The sequence below is a fragment of the Nerophis lumbriciformis genome, linkage group LG03 (assembly GCF_033978685.3).
Source record: "Nerophis lumbriciformis linkage group LG03, RoL_Nlum_v2.1, whole genome shotgun sequence".
NCBI lineage: Eukaryota > Metazoa > Chordata > Actinopteri > Syngnathiformes > Syngnathidae > Nerophis > Nerophis lumbriciformis.
In genome coordinates, this window is record NC_084550.2 from 29,310,387 (window position 1) to 29,331,473 (window position 21,087).

Here is a 21,087-nt window from a genome sequence, read left to right on the forward strand (position 1 = left end):
TATTATATAAATACAAAGACTCAGTGAGCAAGTGTAATGATCGATCGTCCAGTTTGTAGTGAAGAGACCGAAATAACTGAAACACATTTAAGCAAAATGTGTTTTAATGACACACAAACGTGGCATCAGACGTCAACTAGAGACCTGTCAGTCACAGCGGATGCTGTCTTGCTTCAAAGCAACTTTATGGATTATTATATGACCTAAATGTTTCACTTTTTTCAGTGGATTAATATTGGCCTGTGGAGTAATGGATCGCTCAGAGGACAGTTGATAAAACGTGGTCGTGACTTTGAGGAACTTTTGAGGAGGAAATATTGTTGTGTTACAAACTTTTGTGTGATGTTGCTTCCTTTTTTGTCATTATTCAAAGTGGATTTTAACTTATATGTGGTGTTGCTTCATTATTTGTCATTATTCAACCCAACTCAGTGGCCTAGTGGTTAGAGTGTCCGCCCTGAGATGGGTAAATCGTGAGTCATACCAAAAGACTATAAAAATGGGAGCCATTACCTCCCTGCTTGGCACTCAGCATCAAGGCTTGGAATTGGGGGTTAAATCAACAAAAATGATTCCCGGGCATGGCACCGCTGCTGCTCACTGCTCCCCTCACCTCCCACGGGTGATCAAGGGGTTGGGTCAAATGCAGAGAATAAATTCACCACACCTAGTGTGTGTGTGACAATCATTGCTACTTAAACTTAACTTAACTTTTAACAAAGAAGACTTTGGTGTGGGGTTGCTTCCTTATTTGTCATTATTCAAAACAGATTTTAATGTGTAGCAGAGGGAGCTGATTTTAAAAACAATGTATATATCATTATACATCTTGTATAATAGTATATAATATATAAATATATAAATATATATATATATACATATATATATATGTGTATTGTCGGAGGCAGATATTTACATATATCCGAATTTAAGTGTTACTTATTTTTATTTCATAATCATATTACAAAACAGCTAGTGTTTTTCTTCCAATTGTGGTCTTTTGGTTGTCTGCAAAACTGTGTGCTTAACCTTGAATGAGGAATGTTAGAAAGAGAGATAATGGGCATTTGTTTTGGCTGGAGAGACATGACTGCCAGGGTGGGAGGAAGAGAGACTTAAGAGGGGAGAGGGTTGGTCGGGGGGGAGCAGACCATCTTGGCGGCGCGATTGAATGTTCTATGCTGGACTGGTCTCAATGTATATGCAAAGTGTTGCAAATATATTACAAAATACCTATTCTGTCTCTGGTGGTTTTTCTACTCAGCTTTAAGTGTCGTAAAGAGCTTGGGAGCGACTTGTGACTTGAATTCCCTGGGAGGAACAACTGGTCCAAACGCAACAGTATGTATGAGGTAGATCAGCTCCACTTGGTCATTTAAAAAGTAGTTAGTCTGCTGAAAAAGTGTGGGCAGCCCTGGTCTAGAACATTTAATTTATGTTGCTGAAGGACATTTTGAAAGTTAAATGTAATATGTGTCCAAATATCAGGCTCTTGTTTGAGTTAATGTAAATCATGCAAGCGAGTAATAACTTGTGTTAATTAACCCAAATTGAAATGAATGATTAAAATAATCATATGACAGCACTAATATCACCAGTCATTTGGCCAAACACCAATCCTTTATAGTATTTTCCTTTATCTAATCCTACTTACCGTATTTTCCGCACTATAAGGCGCACCTAAAAACCACAATTTTTCTCAAAAGCTGACAGTGCGCCTTATAACCCGGTGCGCTTTATTACGATTCATTTTCATAAAGTTTCGATCTCGCAACTTCGGTAAACAGCCGCCATCTTTTTTCCCGGTAGAACAGGAAGCGCTTCTTCTTCTACGCAAGCAACCGCCAAGGAAAGCACCCGCCCCCATAGAACAGGAAGCGCTTCTTCTTCTACTGTAAGCAACCACCCGCCCCCGGAAGAAGAAGAAAAAACGCGCGGATATCACCGTACGTTTCATTTCCTGTTTACATCTGTAAAGACCACAAAATGGCTCCTACAAAGCGACAGGGATCCGGTTCATAAAAAGACGCAATCTCTCCATCCGCACACGGATTACTACCGTATTTCACAGCAACTGATATTCCTGTGAACCGCACTGTGGAACGGGAGCACGTACGGTGAATATTCGCACCACAGGGAATGAGAAGTCATCCTTCACTGTGGTTCTAGCTTGCCATGCTAACTTCCACCCATGGTGATATTCAAAAGGAAGACCTTGCCAAAAGAGACCTTTCCAGCCGGCGTCATCATAAAAGCTAACTCGAAGGGATGGATGGATGAAGAAAAGATGAGCGAGTGGTTAAGGGAAGTTTACGCGAAGAGGCCGGGTGGCTTTTTTCACACAGCTCCGAAGGCGAACACACCTTCACTAAGACGGGCAGACAGCGCCGGACGACATACGCCAACATTTGCCAGTGGATCGTAAATGCCTGGGCAGATATTTCGGTCACAACTGTGGTCCGAGCTTTCCGGAAGGCAGGATTCACAGAACTGCTGCACAACAACAGCGACACTGAATCCGATGACTTCGACGAGACGGAGCCGGCCATTTTTGGATCCCACGCTTGCGCAACTTTTCAATTCGGACACCGAAGACGAAGAATTCGAAGGATTTACGAATGAAGAATAACTTCAGAAGGTGAGCGCTATGTTTATTTTGTGTGTTGTGACATTAACGTTCGAGCAACATTATGTTGGTATTGCTCTACACCATTTTGAATTTTACTATGTTTGTGATTGCACATTTGCGTACATTTTGGGACAGAGTTGTTAGAACGCTGGTTTTCAATATATTATTAAAGTTTGACTGAACTATCTGACTGTTTTTTTGACATTCCCTTTAGCGCAGCGTAGGCGCGGCTTATAATCCGGGGCGGCTTATTGGTGGACAAAGTTATGAAATATGTAATTCATTGAAGGTGCGGCTAATAATCCGGTGCGCCTTATAGTGCGGAAAATACGGTATGATTTTATTTTCTTGGTTTTGGTACTAAGGCTGCGTTGTACAAGAAGGTTGTAGAAGTGCAGTACTTGTGTGGACGTGTCATCCAGGAGTCTGTCTGCCCTCAGCTTGTCCTTCTCCAAGTTGTCACACTGCTGCTTGGCCTCCTCCTTCTCTTTCTGCAAGCTGTAGATCTCCTGAACAAGTGTTGTATGAAAGTCATTCTGCATGACTGGGAAATGAAAAGGATGACACAATAGGTCTCACGGACCGTGCGGGCCTGTTCCAGTTTGTTCCACAGGGAGGCCATGGACCTCTGCATGCTCTCATACTCTTCTCTCTGCCGCCTGAGGACGGGTGCTTTGGACTCCACCTCCTGCACGATGTCATCCAACACTTTGCTCACCCTCCTGGTCTCCTGCTTCTCCAGCTGCAGCTGAGTCTGACACTCAGAATAGGCGTTATACAACTGAGAGCACAGACACACAGCAGGACACATTGACCTTGTAGCCATCACAACACAGCATCAACCAGGCTAAATTCTACATCTTGATGTCATGTCTTTTGCAGCAATAATGGGGTAAGCAAGTATACTAGTATTTTATTCTTTATTTACTCATGCTTCTTACTATTTTACATCTTTTATTGTTTTCACTTTCCAGTGTTCCTCCCTCTACATCAGGGCTTATACGCTTTGTGTCAGCGTCCTGGTGGTCGTGGTCTGATGAGATAGTGTTTCCTCACCTGGCTCCTCTGTACTCAGCCATGCATTCATCTGTGCATGTGTGTGTGATTGATGATGAGTCTGTTTGTGTTACATTTCTTTCATGCATGAACCACAGAACTTTCCTCCAGGAGGTCTAATCTTTGTCCATGTGATGTCAGATGAAACAAAAAGTGAGCTGTTTGGCCACAATACCCAGCAATATGTTTGGAGGAGAAAAGGTGAGGCCTTTAATCCCAGGAACACCATTCCTACCGTCAAGCATGGTGGTGGTAGTATTATGCTCTGGGTCTGTTTTGCTGCCAATGGAACTGCTGCTTTAAATGGGACAATGAAAAAGGAGGATTAGCTCCAAATTCTTCAGGACAAGCTAAAATCATCAGCCCGGAGGTTGGGTCTTGGGCGCAGTTGGGTGTTCCAACAGGACAATGACCCAAAAGTGGTAAAGGAATGGCTAAATCAGGCTAGAATGAAGGTTTTAGAATGGTCTTCCCAAAGTCCTGACTTAAAGGTGTGGACAATACTGAAGAAACAAGTCCATGTCAGAAAAGCAACACATTTAGCTGAACTGCACCAATATTATACATACAGCAATGTTAATATTTGCTTACATGTCCCTTGGCAAGTTTACCTGCAATAAGGCGCTTTTGGTAGTCATCCACAAGCTTCTGCTTGACCACTTGACCACTAAATTGCTGCACTTCAGCTAAATGTGTTGCTTTTCTGACATGGACTTGTTTCTTCAGCATTGTCCACACCTTTAAGTCAGGACTTTGGGAAGGCCATTCTAAAACCTTCATTCTAGCCTGATTTAGCCATTCCTTTACCACTTTTGGGGTCATTGTCCTGTTGAAACACCCAACTGTGCCCAAGACCCAACCTTCGGGCTGAGGATTTTAGCTTGTCTTGAAGAATTTGGAGCTAATCCTCCTTTTTCTTTGTCCCATTTAAAGCAGCAGTTCCATTGGCAGCAAAACAGGCCCAGAGCATAATACTACCACCACCACCATGCTTGACGGTAGGAATGGTGTTCCTGGGATTAAAGGCCTCACCTTTTCTCCTCCAAACATATTGCTGGGTATTGTGGCCAAACAGCTCACTTTTTGTTTCATCTGACATCACATGGACAAAGATAAGACCTTCTGGAGGAAAGTTCTGTGCTCACATTTTCAGTAGAGCCATAATAAATTCATAAAAGAAGCAAACTTCATGAATGTTTTTTGTGACCAACAAGTATGTGCTCCAATCACTACATCACAAAAAAATAAGAATGATTGTAAAGTCAAGACAGCCATGACATGATGTTCTTTACAAGTCTATGTACACTTTTGACCACCATTGTATATGTTAACATTAATTAATAATAACACATATTTGCTTTTAAATGTACGTACAACATTTTTCAAAGAAAATTCTGCAAATGATATGATGCTTCATGTTGACTACACCACCAGTATGTTGTCAATCTGGGGGGAAACCCTGAGACTTGAAAGCAATTCCAATTAATTCTAGTAGTTTGCTGGCTGAAGGAGTCAAGAGTTGAGCAACAAGACTTGGTGTAAAAGTCAAAGTAAATCATCTATTGATTTTGATATGTGTCTGTAGTAAAACTCACGTCAAAGAACTTCATGCCAGGCTTGACAATGGCAGCGATGGCAGCTGCAGACGGACACATGGACTCCAGCTGCTCCTCACTCACAGAAGGCACACCTTGTTGGAAAGAAAACATTTCAAAGATTATCTTAGGCAGGATTCGTTATGTGATGTTGATTTTTCCACTTTTGTCACCATGTCCAGTGAGTCCAATGACACCGCTAGCTTTCTAGCTAAGCCAAGTGTGTTGCACAAGCCTTAGGATTCTATTATATTATTAAAAGTATTTACCATATTTTTCGGACTATAAGTGGCAGTTTTTTTCATAGGTGCGACTTATACTCAGGAGCGACTTATGTGTGAAATGATTACCACATTATAATATTATTGATCTCATTCACGTAAGAGACTAGACGTATAAGATTTCATGGGATTTAGCGATTAGGAGTGACAGATTGTATAGCATGTTCTATATGTTATAGTTATTTGAATGACTCTTACCATAATATGTTACGTTAACATACCAGTTGGTTATTTATGCCTCATATAACGTACACTTATTCAGCCTGTTGTTCACTATTCTTCATTTATTTTAAATTGCCTTTCAAATGTCTATTCTTGCTGTTGGCTTATATCAAATACATTTCCCCAAAAAATGCCACTTATACTCCAGTGCGACTTACGGTATATATGTTTTTTCCCTTCTTTATTATGCATTTTCGGCCGGTGCGACTTATACTCCGAAAAATACGGGTATGGTCTCAGATGGCTTGCTTTGTTTTTGACATTTGCCCATTTAGGTACTTTTAAGTACATTTAAGTTTGGATTTAGTCCATATATTGCATGGGTATAGAGCAGGGGTCGGCAACCTTTACCACTCAAAGAGCCATTTTGACCAGTTTCACAAATTAAAGAAAACAATGGGAGCCACAAAAATCTTTTGAAATTTGAAATGAAATAACACTGCAAACAAAGTTTTTTTTTTGCGTTGTGCTATGTATAAACCAGGGGTCTCAAACACGCGGCCCACACCTTAGCATGAAACTTGAATGTTGGTGCGGCCCGCGAGTTTTATATGAATGGCGCTTGACAGCGTCATATTTGTCAACACTCCCGATTTTTCCGGCAGACTACGAATTTCAGGGCAATTATTCTCATGAACGTGCCGTGAAGGTACAGAATTTAGCGCCCACTACAACCAGCATACCGGCCCAGCCACACGTTGTATGGGGCTTCTGCTTGCTCATGTAAGTGACAGCAAGGCATACTTGGTCAACAACCACATAGGTTACACTGACGGTGGCAGTATAAAAAACTTTAACACTCTTACTAATAATGCGCCACACTGTGAACCCACACCAAACAAGAATGATAAACACATTTCGAGAGAACATCTGCACAGTAACACAACATAAACACAACAGAACAAATACCCAGAATCCCATGCAGCCCTAACTCTTCCGGGCTACATTATACACCCCTGCTACCAAACCCCGCCCACCTCAACCGACGCACGGGGGGCGGCAGGGTTGGGGTGGGGGCGGGGTTTGGTGGTAGCAGGTGGGGGCGGGGTTTGGTGGTAGCAGGGGTGTATAATGTAGCCCGGAAGAGTCAGGGCTGCATGGGATTCTGGGTATTTGTTCTGTTGTGTTTATGTTGTGTTACGATGCAGATGTTCTCCCGAAATGTGTTTGTCATTCTTGTTTGGTTTTGGTTCAAAGTGTGGCGCATTATTAGTAAGAGTCTTAAAGTTGTTTTATATGGCCACCGTCAGTGTAACCTGTGTGGCTGTTGACTAAGTATGCTTTGCTATCACTTACGTGTGCAAGCAGAAGATGCATACAACAAAAGGCTAGGCTGGCATGCTGTTAGTACAGATTGTAGAGTGCGCTAAATGCTGTACAATCATGTCACACCCTTATAATTAATGTTTAGTGTGAAAATCAGAGTTATCTGCGAGAAGCACCGAAATCTGGAAATCTCCCGGGAAAATCGGCAGGTATGCAGCTGAGCCGCATCTGAGTGATCAAAGAGCCGCATGCGGCTCCGGAGCCGCGGGTTGCCGACCCCTGGTATAGAGACTAGGACTATTAATAATATAGCACAATAGCTCAGGCAGGAGTGTCAAACTCATTTTTACTGAGGACCGCCTGGCAGTTATGGCTGCCCTCCAAATTATAAATATATAGGGATTCACATTATACAATTACATATGAATCTGATTATTACTTTTTTTTTTACATACACTGTAAAAAAGCTTTTGATTTTGCAGTTAATTTTGCAGGTCAGTCGTCACATTTTCTTGTAGAATTTACGGTGGTTTTAAATGGAAAAACAACACTATAGTATTTTTTACAGTCAAATTCTGACAACTGAGCTGTCAAGTTGTTTTTTTAACCATCAAATATATTGTTTATATTTTTTATATTGATAACTCGCTTTGAAATCATAAGTTAGGCAGGTGTTTATTTTACCATTATTTTTATTTGAACTTAAAAAAAGTTTAAAACATATAACAGTTTAATATTTGTCGCATTAATAGATAATATTAAAGTTTAAAAGAAACGCTATTGCATACAATGGCATTTCTGTCAAAATGGAAAGAACGAATACACTTAGTAAGAAAAGATAAGTACCGGTACTGTACATTTTTGGACTATAAGCTGCAACTTTTTCCTACGCTTCGAACCCTGCAGTTTATAAAACGGTGCAATTGATTTTTGGATTTGTCTTCGCTGACAGTCATAATGCAAATAGTTTTTTTTTTTAAATTACAGACAAATACACTGAAAAGGTGTGTTATTGTTTGTGCTGTGGCGCCATCTTTTGGTCAAGTTTGCCCAAAGCAGCTGCTTCAGTGCCCTTCTGTTTAGAGCTTTCAAATCGTCCATAGTGTTTGTACTCAAAATTATTCTTCATTCATCACTCCAGGCAACGCTGGTACGTTTACAATATAACTAAAACTAGTTTTACTTACTAAAGTGTCCCATGTGTAATGTCTGTAGGAGTGTTTTCATGCATATTTGTACATGCTATCGTAATGTAATTAAGCTGGCGTCCTTAGCATGAGCGAATATGCTAACACATTTACGAGTGTCTGTGTTAGTATTATTAACTTACAATATCATTCTTTTTGTATTGTTTCACTTTCACAAATTCACCAAAATGTCAGCGTGGAGTTATTGAGTCTGTTTAGCTGATTGGAGAGCTAGCATGCGCAGCTAGTGGGTCCATGACCATGACTTCTGTTTTGTTTGATCAGCCGTTTTACTGCCCTGTTACAGACACTGTTTGGAAACAATTAAGGTATGTAAATAAACATTTACAAAATATTTTTGTGTAAATAACTAATTTCACAACATATATATCTGCGGCTAATATATGGAAATATATTTTTCTTTTCAAATTTAGTGGGTGCGGCCTATTTGCCAGTGCACTCTGGCCCCCCCCCCGGACCTTTACTTTGACACCTGTGAGCTAGTGCCTCGTACTTTGGGCGCGAGGTGAAAAGAAAGTTGTCATTTAATCTTACAGCAAAGTTTGCCAGAAGCTTTTATAGAAGAGTTTTCCAGCTCTTTCTCCATTTTCTGGATCTTTTCCCGAAGCTCTGCCTCCAACCGGCTCTTTCCTTCCTCTGCATCAGACGCCTTCTTTTCCCAAAGTTTGCTGGCTGCAAGTACAGAAGAAAAAGAAGACGGTTTTGCACGCACGCACGCACGCACGCACGCACGCACGCACGCACGCACGCACGCACGCACGCACGCACGCACGCACGCACGCACGCACGCACGCACGCACGCACGCACGCACGCACGCACGCACGCACGCACGCACGCACGCACGCACGCACGCACGCACGCACGCACGCACGCACGCACGCACGCACGCACGCACGCACGCACGCACGCACGCACGCACGCACGCACGCACGCACGCACGCACGCACGCACGCACGCACGCACGCACGCACGCACGCACGCACGCACGCACGCACGCACGCACGCACGCACGCACGCACGCACGCACGCACACACACACACACACACACACACACACACACACACACACACAAATATGCACAGTTCATGTTTTTGTGTGGAATACAAACAATAAAAAGAGCATTACAGTTTTTAAAAGAGGCATGTCCATTTACCAAGTAAACACCATTAATGTCCTTTCATTGTGTGACACTGAAGGAGACAAAAAGATGTACTGCAAGTAAACAAACTGGATATTCACCTTCTGTGGTGCTTTTAACCACTTTGCTGAACTCTTCCACGGCTCTGCTCAGTTCTTGATTCTTATTTTCCATATCTGATGCTACTCCCTGGGAATAGTGGAGTACAAATAAATGGTTGAATAATGATGCAACACCATCAGATTAATATCCAGAGATGATTACTTATTTGATGAAAGGGTGTTGTTTTACCAAGCAAATAATCATGTTTGTACTTTGATATTGAAAGGTTTATTTGTTGGTGAAGTAGAATGTGTTGATGGTTGAGGAGGCCTCACCTTGTAGAGAGAAGACAACTTGATGTGAGCGTTGAGTTCATTGCGGTATTTCTCCTCCATGCTACTCAGTTCATCCTTGGCCTGGACAGTCCGTCAAAGAATATGAACAGTCCATTGATACGCAGGTAATATTCCACACATACTAATATTCATCATGATACAGTCCATTAATACGCAGGTAATATTCCACACATAATAATGTTTATTATGATACAGGAGGTCCTTGGTCTAAGTCAGCGACTCAATTATCTTCTGTTACGCAGCCCCGAGGAAGAAAACAACATTTTGCGCCCCCACCATGACTAAAAGTTGTATCATTTGTCTGTACAATTGTTATAAGTACACCTCCGAATCCTTACTAACATTAAAGAAAATAAAATAAATTAGAAAGTAAATATTGATTAACTTACAACAAAGAATAGCTTTTTTAACATTGAGTTTTAGTTTGTATTAGACGATATTAAAATGTGCATATATATATATACACACACATATACAGTATAGAGAGAGAGAGAAAGAGAGAGAGATGTATATAAGTAGAGATAAAAATGTATATATACACATATATACAAAAATAAAAAATAAAAATAAATATATATATACACAGAGAGACAGAGAGAGATAAAAAAAAGATATATCTATACATATATAGCCATATATATACCGTATTTTCCGCACTATAAGGCGCACCTAAAAACCACAAATTTTCTCAAAAGCTGACAGTGCGCCTTATAACCCGGTGCGCTTTATATATGGATAAATATTAAGATTCATTTTCATAAAGTTTCGGTCTCGTAACTACGGTAAACAGCCGCCATCTTTTTTCCCGGTAGAACAGGAAGCGCTTCTTCTTCTACGCAAGCAACCGCCAAGGTAAGCACCCGCCCCCATAGAACAGGAAGCGCTTCTTCTTCTACTGTAAGCAACCACCCGCCCACGTAGAAGAAGAAAAAGCGCGCGGATATTACGTACGTTTCATTTCCTTTGTGTGTTTACATCTGTAAAGACCACAAAATGGCTCCTACTAAACGACAGGGATCCGGTTCATGAAAAGACGCAATCTCTCCATCCGCACACGGATTACTATTTCACAGCAACTGATATTCCTGTGAACCGCACTGTGGATACAACGGGAGCACGTACGGTGAATATTCGCACCACAGGGAATGAGAAGTCATCCTTCACTGTGGTTCTAGCTTGTCATGCTAATGGCCAGAAACTTCCACCCATGGTGATATTCAAAAGGAAGACCTTGCCAAAAGAGACCTTTCCAGCCGGCGTCATCATAAAAGCTAACTCGAAGGGATGGATGAAGAAAAGATGAGCGAGTGGTTAAGGTAAGTTTAAGTTTACGCGAAGAGGCCGGGTGGCTTTTTTCACGCAGCTTCGTCCATGTTGATATACGATTCCATGCGCGCCCACATCACGCTGGTTTTAATATATTATTAAAGTTTGACTGACCTATTTGACTGTTTTTTTGACATTCCTTTAGCGCAGTTAGATGCGGCTTACAACACGGGGCGGCTTATAGGTGGACAAAGTTTTGAAATATGCCGTTCATTGAAGGCGCGGCTTATAACCCAGGGCGCCTTATGGTGCGGAAAATACGGTATATATTTTACACACACATATATATATATATATATATATATACACACACACACACACACACAGTATATACACACATATACCCTAATACATACAGAATAGAGAGAGAGAGAGAGAGAGAGAGAGAGAGAGAGAGAGAGAGAGAGAGAGAGAGAGAGAGAGAGAGAGAGAGATATGTATATAAGTAGAGATAAAAATGTATATATACACATATATACAAAATAACAAATATATATATGTATACAGAGAGAGAGAGAGAGAGAGAGAGAGAGAGATGTATATAAGTAGAGATAAAAATGTATATATACACATATATACAAAATAACAAATATATATATATATATATATACAGAGAGAGAGACAGAGAGAGATAAAAAAGATATATCTATACATATATAGCCATATATATATATATATATATATTTTTTTTTTTTTTTTACACACATATATGTATCTATATACACCCATATATATATATATATATACATATACACCTATATATATATACATATAAAAGTTAAAGTACCAATGATTGTCACACACACACTAGGTGTGGCGAAATTATTCTCTGCATTTGACCCATCACCCTTGATCACCCCCTGGGAGGTGAGGGGAGCAGTGGGCAGCAGCGGTGGCTGCGCCCGGGAATCATTTTGGTGATTTAACCCCCAATTCCAACCCTTGATGCTGAGTGCCAAGCAGGGAGGTAATGGGTCCCATTTTTATAGTCTTTGGTATGACTCGGCCGGGATTTGAACTCCCAACCTACCGATCTCAGGACGGACACTCTAACCACTAGGCCATATATACATATACTAGGCCATATATACATATACCCGTATATGTATATATTTATACCCACATATACTGTATATACATATAAATATTTATTTTACACACATATATATACATATATATGTATCTATATACACCCATATATATATATACCCATATATATATATATACATATATACTGTAGATACACACACACACACACATATATATATATATATATATATATATGTATATACTGTATATACATACAGTATATATATTTATATATACACATACATATATACCCATATATTGTATGTTTACATATGTGTGTATATATACTAATATAAACACACACACACACACACACACACACACACACACACACACACACACACACACACACAAGGACTATATTGGTGTGTTTACATACCTGTTTCAGTTTGTTGTTGAGGTTTTCTGCTATTTTTTGCTTGCTTTCGCTGGCCTGCTTCAGAGAACTGACCTGACTTTCCAGTCTGGTCAACTAATACAAATAAATCAGATTTTTTACAAAGAAGGTGAACAAAAGCAAGCAAACATTGACTAAGGTTAGCATGTGTGTGTCACCTGCTCAGTCTTGCTCTTCAGACTCCCACGCAGATCCACCATCTCTTTGCCCGTTTGTCTGTTGGTGGTAAGCACTTCTTCTGTTTTGCTCTTCAGTTGAGCAGACAGCCACTTCATTTGGTTGTCCAGCAGCTCCTTTTCCTGCGCCATACGCTTCTCCCGCTGCTACAAGCACATAGATGGAATGCACTTAGAATATGTCAACAGTAGATGTAGTGTCCAGTGTGTACCTGCACAGAGGCCTCAGAGGACTGCATCTCATCCACTTTCAACTGCAGCTCCACCTTCACCTTGTTCACCTCCACCACTTTCTCATTCAGGTGCTGCACCTCTTCTGCACAACAACAACAACAACAACAGTCATTTACACAAGTGCACAAAAAAATACATTTACATTCATCCACATTCTAAATTGATTGATAATTAAGACATTTTAGGCCATTTTAATTGTGATGAGACCGGAATTTTCTTTAAAACATGCCAGAGCAGACAGGAAAAGACACTCCTCCAGCCCCCTTCTTTCTCTCCCTCTGTCTGCTCCTTTCTCTTCAGCTCCCCTGCCCATCTTCATGTCCTGGACCTGGATTTCACTTTTTAACTGTTCATTATTGTAGCAATATAGCATACATTCCAGACTATAAACTGCTACTTTTTTCCCTATACTTTGAACCCTGCATCTTAAAAACGGTGCGGCTAATTTATGGATTTTTCTTCACTGATGGCCAAAATAGAATAGAATAGAAAGTACTTTATTGATCCCTGGGGGAAATTTAGCCCCACAGTTCGCTCACAATAGACAATGATAATAATAATAAATAATATAATATATTATATATATAATATATGAATACCGGTAATATAAATATATTCTACATATATAATGCAAATAGTTTATAAAAAAACAAGCAAATACACTGTAAAGGTGTTATTGTCTGTGCTATGGCGCCATCTTTTGGACAGGTGCTGCAGTGTCCTTTTAGTGCTTTGAACTGGAAGTACAAGTGCAGTTCGGTCTTCTAATCGTCAATAGCGTTTCTACTCGTATGGATTCTTCATTCGTTACTCCAAGCAACATTTGTAAGTTTTACAATATAACTAAAACATTTCACTTTTTTAAGTATTCATTATTGTAGCAATATAGCGTACATTCCAGACTATAAACTGCTACTTTTTTCCCTTACACTTTGAACCCTGCAACTTAAAAACAGTGCGGCTAATTTATGGGTTTTTCTTCACTGACGGCCACAATGCAAAGAGTTTATAACAAAACAAGCAAACACACTGTAACGGTGTTATTGTCTGTGCTATGGCGCCATCTTTTGGACAGGTGCTGCAGTGTCCTTACATTTAGTGCTTTCAACCGGAAGTACAAGTGCAGTTCTGTCTTCTAATCGTCCGTAGTGTTTCTACTTGTATGGATTCTTCATTCCTCACTCCAAGCAACGTTTGTAAGTTTTACAATATAACTAAAGCTATTCTTACTTACTAAAGTGTCCCATGTGTGACGTCTGTAGTTTCGTGCATATTTGTACATGCTATCGTAATGTAACCAAGCTAGCGTTATTAGCATTAGCTAATACGTAAACACGTTTACGAGTGTCTGTGATAGTATTATTAACTTACATTCTTTTTGTATTGTTTCACTTTTGCAAATCCACCAAAATGTCACCATGGAGTTATTGAGTCTGTTTAGCTGATTGGGTCCATGACCATGACTTCTGTTTTGTTGGATCGGCCGTTTTACTGCCATGTTACAGACAAGGTTTGGAAACAATTAATGTATCTTTCTGTGTAAATAACTAATTTCACAACGTATATCTGCGGCTTATAGTCCAGTACGGCTAATATATGGGGGGGGAAAATGTTCCTAAAAATGTTGTGGGTGTGGCTTATTTACCGGTGCACTCTACAGTGCGGAAAATACATTATTTATTGCTTATTTTTTGGTTACTGTTAAGTTTTACTTTTGTAGCTGTATGCAAAAATAGCACTGCTGTGTCCTCTATTATGTTTTGTTACCTTTGTGTTCTTTAATGTTTCCTTCTTGTTTTCATGTGTTAATGTTTTGAATCTGCAATCCAACCACATCATTTCCCCATTGTGGAATAAATGAAGTCTATTGTATCCTATCCTAATGTTGTGACCGGGGGAATCTATTCAATGCTTACGAGGTTTTTTTTCAACAGTGTCTGGACCGTTTGAAGACATATATTTAAACCATATACATTTTTAAAAGAGAAATAATGATGTGTGTTTGGGAATGGAACATGTTCAAAAGCATGGTTATGAAAGTGAAAATGTAGAAGACGTACTATCTGGAGCACAAGGCATGCAGATGATAGTACAAACTATGTGTTATGCTGTGTGACTTTTCAATCCTTGTCCCACTAGTGGGAAGTTGAGTCATTTAGTTGGACTGATGCTTTTTCACATTGTCAACAAAAAGGTAACCATGGCAACTGGCCCATTCTATCTAAAGAGCAAGAGTAATTTCAAGTGAAGGCTGCTGTTATGATTGTGTAAAGTGCTTACTTGTGAGATTCTCCACCTCCTGACTTCTCTTCTCCAGCAGCCTGGCCAGCTCTCTTTTCTCTGCCTCGATCTCATACTTGGCTTTGGACTGCTGCACTCAAACATGTGCTGCTTATATTACACGCCAACAACCATCATCTCCACATGTGCTGGTTATGCAAACCCCGTTTCCATATGAGTTGAGAAATTGTGTTAGATGTAAATATAAACGGAATACAATGATTTGCAAATCCTTTTCAACCCATATTCAATTGTATATGCTACAAAGACAACATATTTGATGTTCAAACTGATAAACTTTTTTTTTTTGCAAATAATCATTAACTTTAGAATTTGATGCCAGCAACACGTGACAAAGAAGTTGGGAAAGGTGGCAATAAATACCGATAAAGTTGAGGAATGCTCATCAAAGACTTATTTGGAACATCCCACAGGTGAAAAGGCTAATTCGGAACAGGTGGGTGCCATGATTGGGTATAAAAAAAGATTCCATGAAATGCTCAGTCATTCACAAACAAGGATGGGGCGAGGGTCACCACTTTGTCAACAAATGCGTGAGCAAATTGTTGAACAGTTTAAGAAAATCCTTTCTCAAGCAGCTATTGCAAGGAATTTAGGGATTTCACCATCTACGCTCCGTAATATCATCAAAGGGTTCAGAGAATCTGGAGAAATCACTGCACATAAGCAGCTAAGCCCCTGACCTTCCGTCCCTCAGGCAGTACTGCATCAACAAGTGACATCAGTGTGTAAAGGATATCACCACATGGGCTCAGGAACACTTCAGAAACCCACTGTCAGTAACTACAGTTGGTCGCTACATCTGTAAGTGCAAGTTAAAACTCTCCTATGCAAGGCGAAAACCGTTTATCAACAACACCCAGAAACGCCGTCGGCTTCGCTGGGCCTGAGCTCATCTAAGATGGACTGATACAAAGTGGAAAAGTGTTCTGTGGTCTGACGAGTCCACATTTCAAATTGTTTTTGGAAACTGTGGACGTCGTGTCCTCCAGACCAAAGAGGAAAAGAACCATCCGGCTTGTTATAGGCGCAAAGTGTAAAAGCCAGCATGTGTGATGGTACGGGGGTGTATTAGTGGCCAAGACATGGGTAACTTACACATCTGTGAAGGCGCCATTAATGCTGAAAGGTACATACAGGTTTTGGAGCAACATATGTTGCCATCCAAGCAACGTTACCATGGACACCCCTGCTTATTTCAGCAAGACAATGCCAAGCCACGTGTTACATCAACGTGGATTTATCGTAAAAGAGTGTGGGTACTAGACTGGCCTGCCTGTAGTCCAGACCTGTCCCCTATTGAAAATGTGTGGCGCATTATGAAGCCTAAAATAGCACAACGGAGACCCCCGGACTGTTGAACAACTTAAGCTGTACATCAAGCAAGAAAGGGAAAGAATTCCACCTGAGAAGCTTCAAAAATGTGTCTCCTCAGTTCCCAAACCTTTACTGAGTGTTGTTAAAAGGAAAGGCCATGTAACACAGTGGTGAACATGCCCTTTCCCAACTACTTTGGCACGTGTTGCAGCCATGAAATTCTAAGTTAATTATTATTTGCAAAAAAATAAAAAATAAAGTTTATGAGTTTGAACATCAAATATGTTGTCTTTGCAGCATATTCAACTGAATATGGGTTGAAAAGGATTTGCAAATCATTGTATTCCGTTTATATTTACATCTAACACAATTTCCCAACTCATATGGAAACGGGGTTTGTATTACACGCCAACAACCATCAAACACATTATATACTGTATATTGGTTATATTACACGCCAACAAGCATCTTCTACCTGCGGCAGGGCTTTATCTTCAGGTGTGTCTCCATCAATCCCCTTCAGAGCACTCAGCTCTTCACCTGCACAATGCAAACATAACATGAATGAGTGACATGAATCACAACACATTTCAATGGCTTCAGCAGCTCACTCAGTTTTGTATTTTCCTCCTTGACCGCCTGCAGGTCTCTTGTAGCAGAAATGATTTGTTCCTGACTCTCCCCGAGTTTCTTCTCAATGTCAAAGTACTGCTGCTCTGTAGGTCAAAGACAAGAAGAACATAGTTATTCACTCTTCATGAAAAGCAAGCTATGTATTAAATGAGGGGTGTTCAAACTTCTTCCACTTAGGGAAGCACACTGAAAAATCTAATCGTGCAGGGGCCATTTACATATTTTAATTCTGGACTATAATTCGCTACTTTTTTCCCCCTGCGCTTTGAGCCCCGCGGCTTATAAAACGGCACGGCTAATTTATGGATTTTTATCGCTGGCGGCCATAATGCAAATAGTTTCCAGAAAACACGCGCAAAGACACTGACATGGTGTGTTATTGTCCGTGCTATGGCGCCATCCTTTGGACGAGTTCGCTTACTGCAGATGTTCCTGGGCGAACACCTGCACCGTTACCTGCTTACTTGAAGCTTTGAACCGGAAGTGGAATTGTTCTTTCGTCTTCTAGCTGTCCATTTCTACTCATATGGGTTCTTTATTCATCACTCCAAGAGACATTTTTAAGTTTTACAATATAACTAAAACAATTCTTACTTACTAAAGCGTCCCATGTGTGATGTCTTTGGGAGTTTTTTCATGCATATTTGTACGTGCTATCGTAATATAATCAAGCTAGCGTTCTCAGCATTAGCTAATATGCTAACACGTTTACGAGTGTCTGTGTTAGTATTATTAACTTACAATGGCATTCTTTTTGTATTTTTCAGTTTCACAAATTCCCCAGTAAATTCAGCAAAACGTCAGCATGGAGTTATTGAGTCTGTTTAGCTGATTGGAGAGCTAGCTTGCGCAGCTAGTGGGTCCATGACGACGACTTCTGTTTTGTTTGATTTCATTTTACTGCCCTGTTACAGACAGCGTTTGGAAACAATTAAGGTATGTAAATAAACATTTACAAAATATTTCTGTGTAAATAGCTCATTTCACAAGGTGTATATCTGCGGCCAATAGATGGACAAATTTTTTTTCCCTAAAATTTAAGAGGTGCGGTTTATATACTACTGCGCTCTCTAGTCTGGAAAATATGTTATTTATTTTTTAACCTTTAGGGCTCTGCTCATGTTTGTTTCCGGCAACACAGAACGATGTCAGTCTTAAAAATGTTACAAAAAATATATAATAACATTTATTTGTCAGTGCTTAAATCTCTAGCACAACTTCAAATCTATTAATTGATATAAAGTTTTTTTTTTATGTTTTATGCCCTTTTTGTTAAAGAAAAGCACGTTTTTTTTAATCACAAAAACATCAAATATGCAATATTTCCCCCTAAAATTTTTTTCAAAGTGGAATATTCCACTGTGAAGTAACATGACTCTAAAATATATCAATACTAATGTTGATTTTGATTTATTATTTTTTAATCAAATGCACTAAAAAATTCTCAATAAAATTCTCAGGGATCCAAAAGGGCCACACTCATAAAAGAGCCATACATTTATATATTTTTTTCAACTTTTAAGGCTTAAATCTCTAGACCAACTTCAGATCCATCTGTTGATTACACCTTTTTATGTTTTTTACATTTGTTTTTATATGCCCTTTTTGTCGTAGAATACTTACTTATGGTAAATATTTTCCTCGAAAATATTTAAAAGTGTATTATTTAAAGTGAAGTATTTGGAGCCGTCAATAGTTCAATAAGTCATAACGACGTTGATTTTAATTCTTAATTCTCACTCTGCATGGGAGTTTTATGCAATTTGAGTCAACATTGGAAAGTTTTCTCCTTACATTTCACTTGTATGCTCTTTTATTACACTTTTTCATGTTTTTTTTTTGTAATAGTATTTTTAGAATGTGTCACGTTCCGTTCAAAAAAAAGATCTGCGGACAACTCTGTATTACACGAATAATGACCTGAACTAAACTAACAAGGAGTTTGTTTGTACAACATTCAACCTTTTCTGTACATGAGAAGCAAGCTATGTATTCCACTTAGGGCAGCACACTGACAATATAATTGTGTGCGGGCCATTTTGATATTTTTCATTTCCAAATATATATCAATATTTATTTTATTTTTTTTTTTTTAAATATATGTTTTGGTTTTTTTTATGTTTTATGCCTTCTTTTTTTTTAAAGACAACCAAGGTTTTTTTATGACAAAAACATCAAATATGCAATATTTTCCCCAAAAAGATTTTCAAAGTGGAATATTCCACTGTGAAGTAACAGGACTGTAAAATAGATCAATACTTCATAATGTTGATTTTGATTTATTTATTTATTATTTTTCTCAATAAAATTCTTGGGAATCCAAAAGGGCCACACTCATAAAAGAGTTAATAATTTTCCATACATTTATTTATTTTTTTCAACTTTTAAGGCTTAAATCTCTAGATCAACTTCATATATATATATATATATATATATATATATATATATATATATATATATATATATATATATATATATATATATATATCTGTATCATGAATCAATTTAAGTGGACCCCGACTTAAACAAGTTGAAAAACTTATTGGGGTGTTACCATTTAGTGGTCAATTGTACGGAATATGTACTGTACTGTGCAATCTACTAATAAAAGTTTAAATCAATCAATCAATCAATCCATGTGTTGATTACACCTTTTTATGTTTTTTACATTTGTTTTTATATGCCCTTTTTGTCATGGAATACTTACTATGGCAAATGTTTTCCTCGAAAAATATTTCGAAGTGTAATATTTAAAGTGTAGTACTTGGAGCCGTCAATAGTTCAATAAGTCATAATGACGTTGATTTTGATTCTTTATTATTTTTTTGAGCAATGACACTTTTATTTTGAAAAAAAAGTCTGCATGGGAGCTTTATGAAAAATGAAAGAGTCGACATTGGAACGTTTTCTCCTTCCATTTCACCTGTATGCTCTTTTTCATGTTTTTTTTGTAATAGTATTTTTAGAATGTGTCACTTTCCATCCACCTATTTCCTACCGCTTGTCCCTTTCGGTTGCGTTAAAAAAAAGATCTGCGGGCCGCACTATGGACATTTCTGCATTAGACGAAAAATGACCTAAACTAAACTAACAAGGAGTTTGTTTGCACAACATTCAACGTTTTCTTTGTGTAAAACTAATGCGTTTGTATACTTGATAAAACGCGCGTAAAAAAGAAGGAAATTAACAAAATAAAAAACTTCCGGTTGAGTCAATATTTCGTCAAAGTTAGCAATGAGGCTAACGTTAGCGCCTATGACGACGTACAAAGTTTATTGCCAAGTTGAGCAGTAAAAAGTGAAGTTTATGATGTTCCATGAGGATATTTGGCTGCTACGTACCACTGTCTGCTTTGAAGCGCTCTTGCTGCGTCCTGAGCGCCGCGTTAGCATTCTGCAAATCCGTGACAAACTTCTCCAGCTTGTTTTGGACACCTTTAGGCAGTTTGTTCAGCTCCGTCCGCTCCAGCGCCTGCAGCAGGACGAGCGCCATCTCCGACTCTACAAATCTATTCTAGCTTTGAGGCCACAAGTGAAGAAAGAAGCGTGTCTCTCTCATGAGAGCATCGAAGCACCGATAAGCCTGTTGGTGAAAGAGTCACGTCACATTAACCGGAAGTAGGTCATACGCTTTCAAAATCAAACATCCATGCCTGCTCGGAATTGCAGGCAAACAGTCTGTTGCGTCTACGTTGTTACGGCCCTTAACATAAGTGCTCAAAATGTAAACATAACTGATAATTAGCATCATTGTGGTACACAAAGGTTACAATTTCTGTGTTCAATCATTAAGAGTACTTTTATACTGAAATAAGCATCC

At 39.2% G+C, this 21,087-nt stretch overlaps 1 protein-coding gene across 2 annotated transcripts in view; it reads right to left on the bottom strand.

Annotated features, from left to right (window-relative positions):
* LOC133582515 (nucleoprotein TPR-like) overlaps window positions 1-20,882 on the bottom strand; it is a 113,177-nt gene extending 92,295 nt beyond the window's left edge. For both annotated transcript variants that reach the window (XM_061936565.2, XM_061936564.2), the window contains exons 1-13: window positions 20,610-20,882; window positions 17,247-17,351; window positions 17,111-17,175; window positions 15,298-15,388; window positions 12,996-13,099; window positions 12,766-12,930; window positions 12,590-12,682; window positions 9,775-9,855; window positions 9,499-9,586; window positions 8,792-8,929; window positions 5,281-5,375; window positions 3,213-3,410; window positions 3,031-3,138 (exon numbers count right to left, since the gene is read on the bottom strand). In XM_061936565.2, coding sequence (XP_061792549.1) covers window positions 3,031-3,138; window positions 3,213-3,410; window positions 5,281-5,375; window positions 8,792-8,929; window positions 9,499-9,586; window positions 9,775-9,855; window positions 12,590-12,682; window positions 12,766-12,930; window positions 12,996-13,099; window positions 15,298-15,388; window positions 17,111-17,175; window positions 17,247-17,351; window positions 20,610-20,760 — 1,482 coding nt within the window. In that variant the 5' untranslated portion in view covers window positions 20,761-20,882. The remainder of the gene's footprint in view (window positions 1-3,030; window positions 3,139-3,212; window positions 3,411-5,280; window positions 5,376-8,791; window positions 8,930-9,498; window positions 9,587-9,774; window positions 9,856-12,589; window positions 12,683-12,765; window positions 12,931-12,995; window positions 13,100-15,297; window positions 15,389-17,110; window positions 17,176-17,246; window positions 17,352-20,609) is intronic.
* Between the last annotated feature and the right edge of the window lie 205 nt (window positions 20,883-21,087).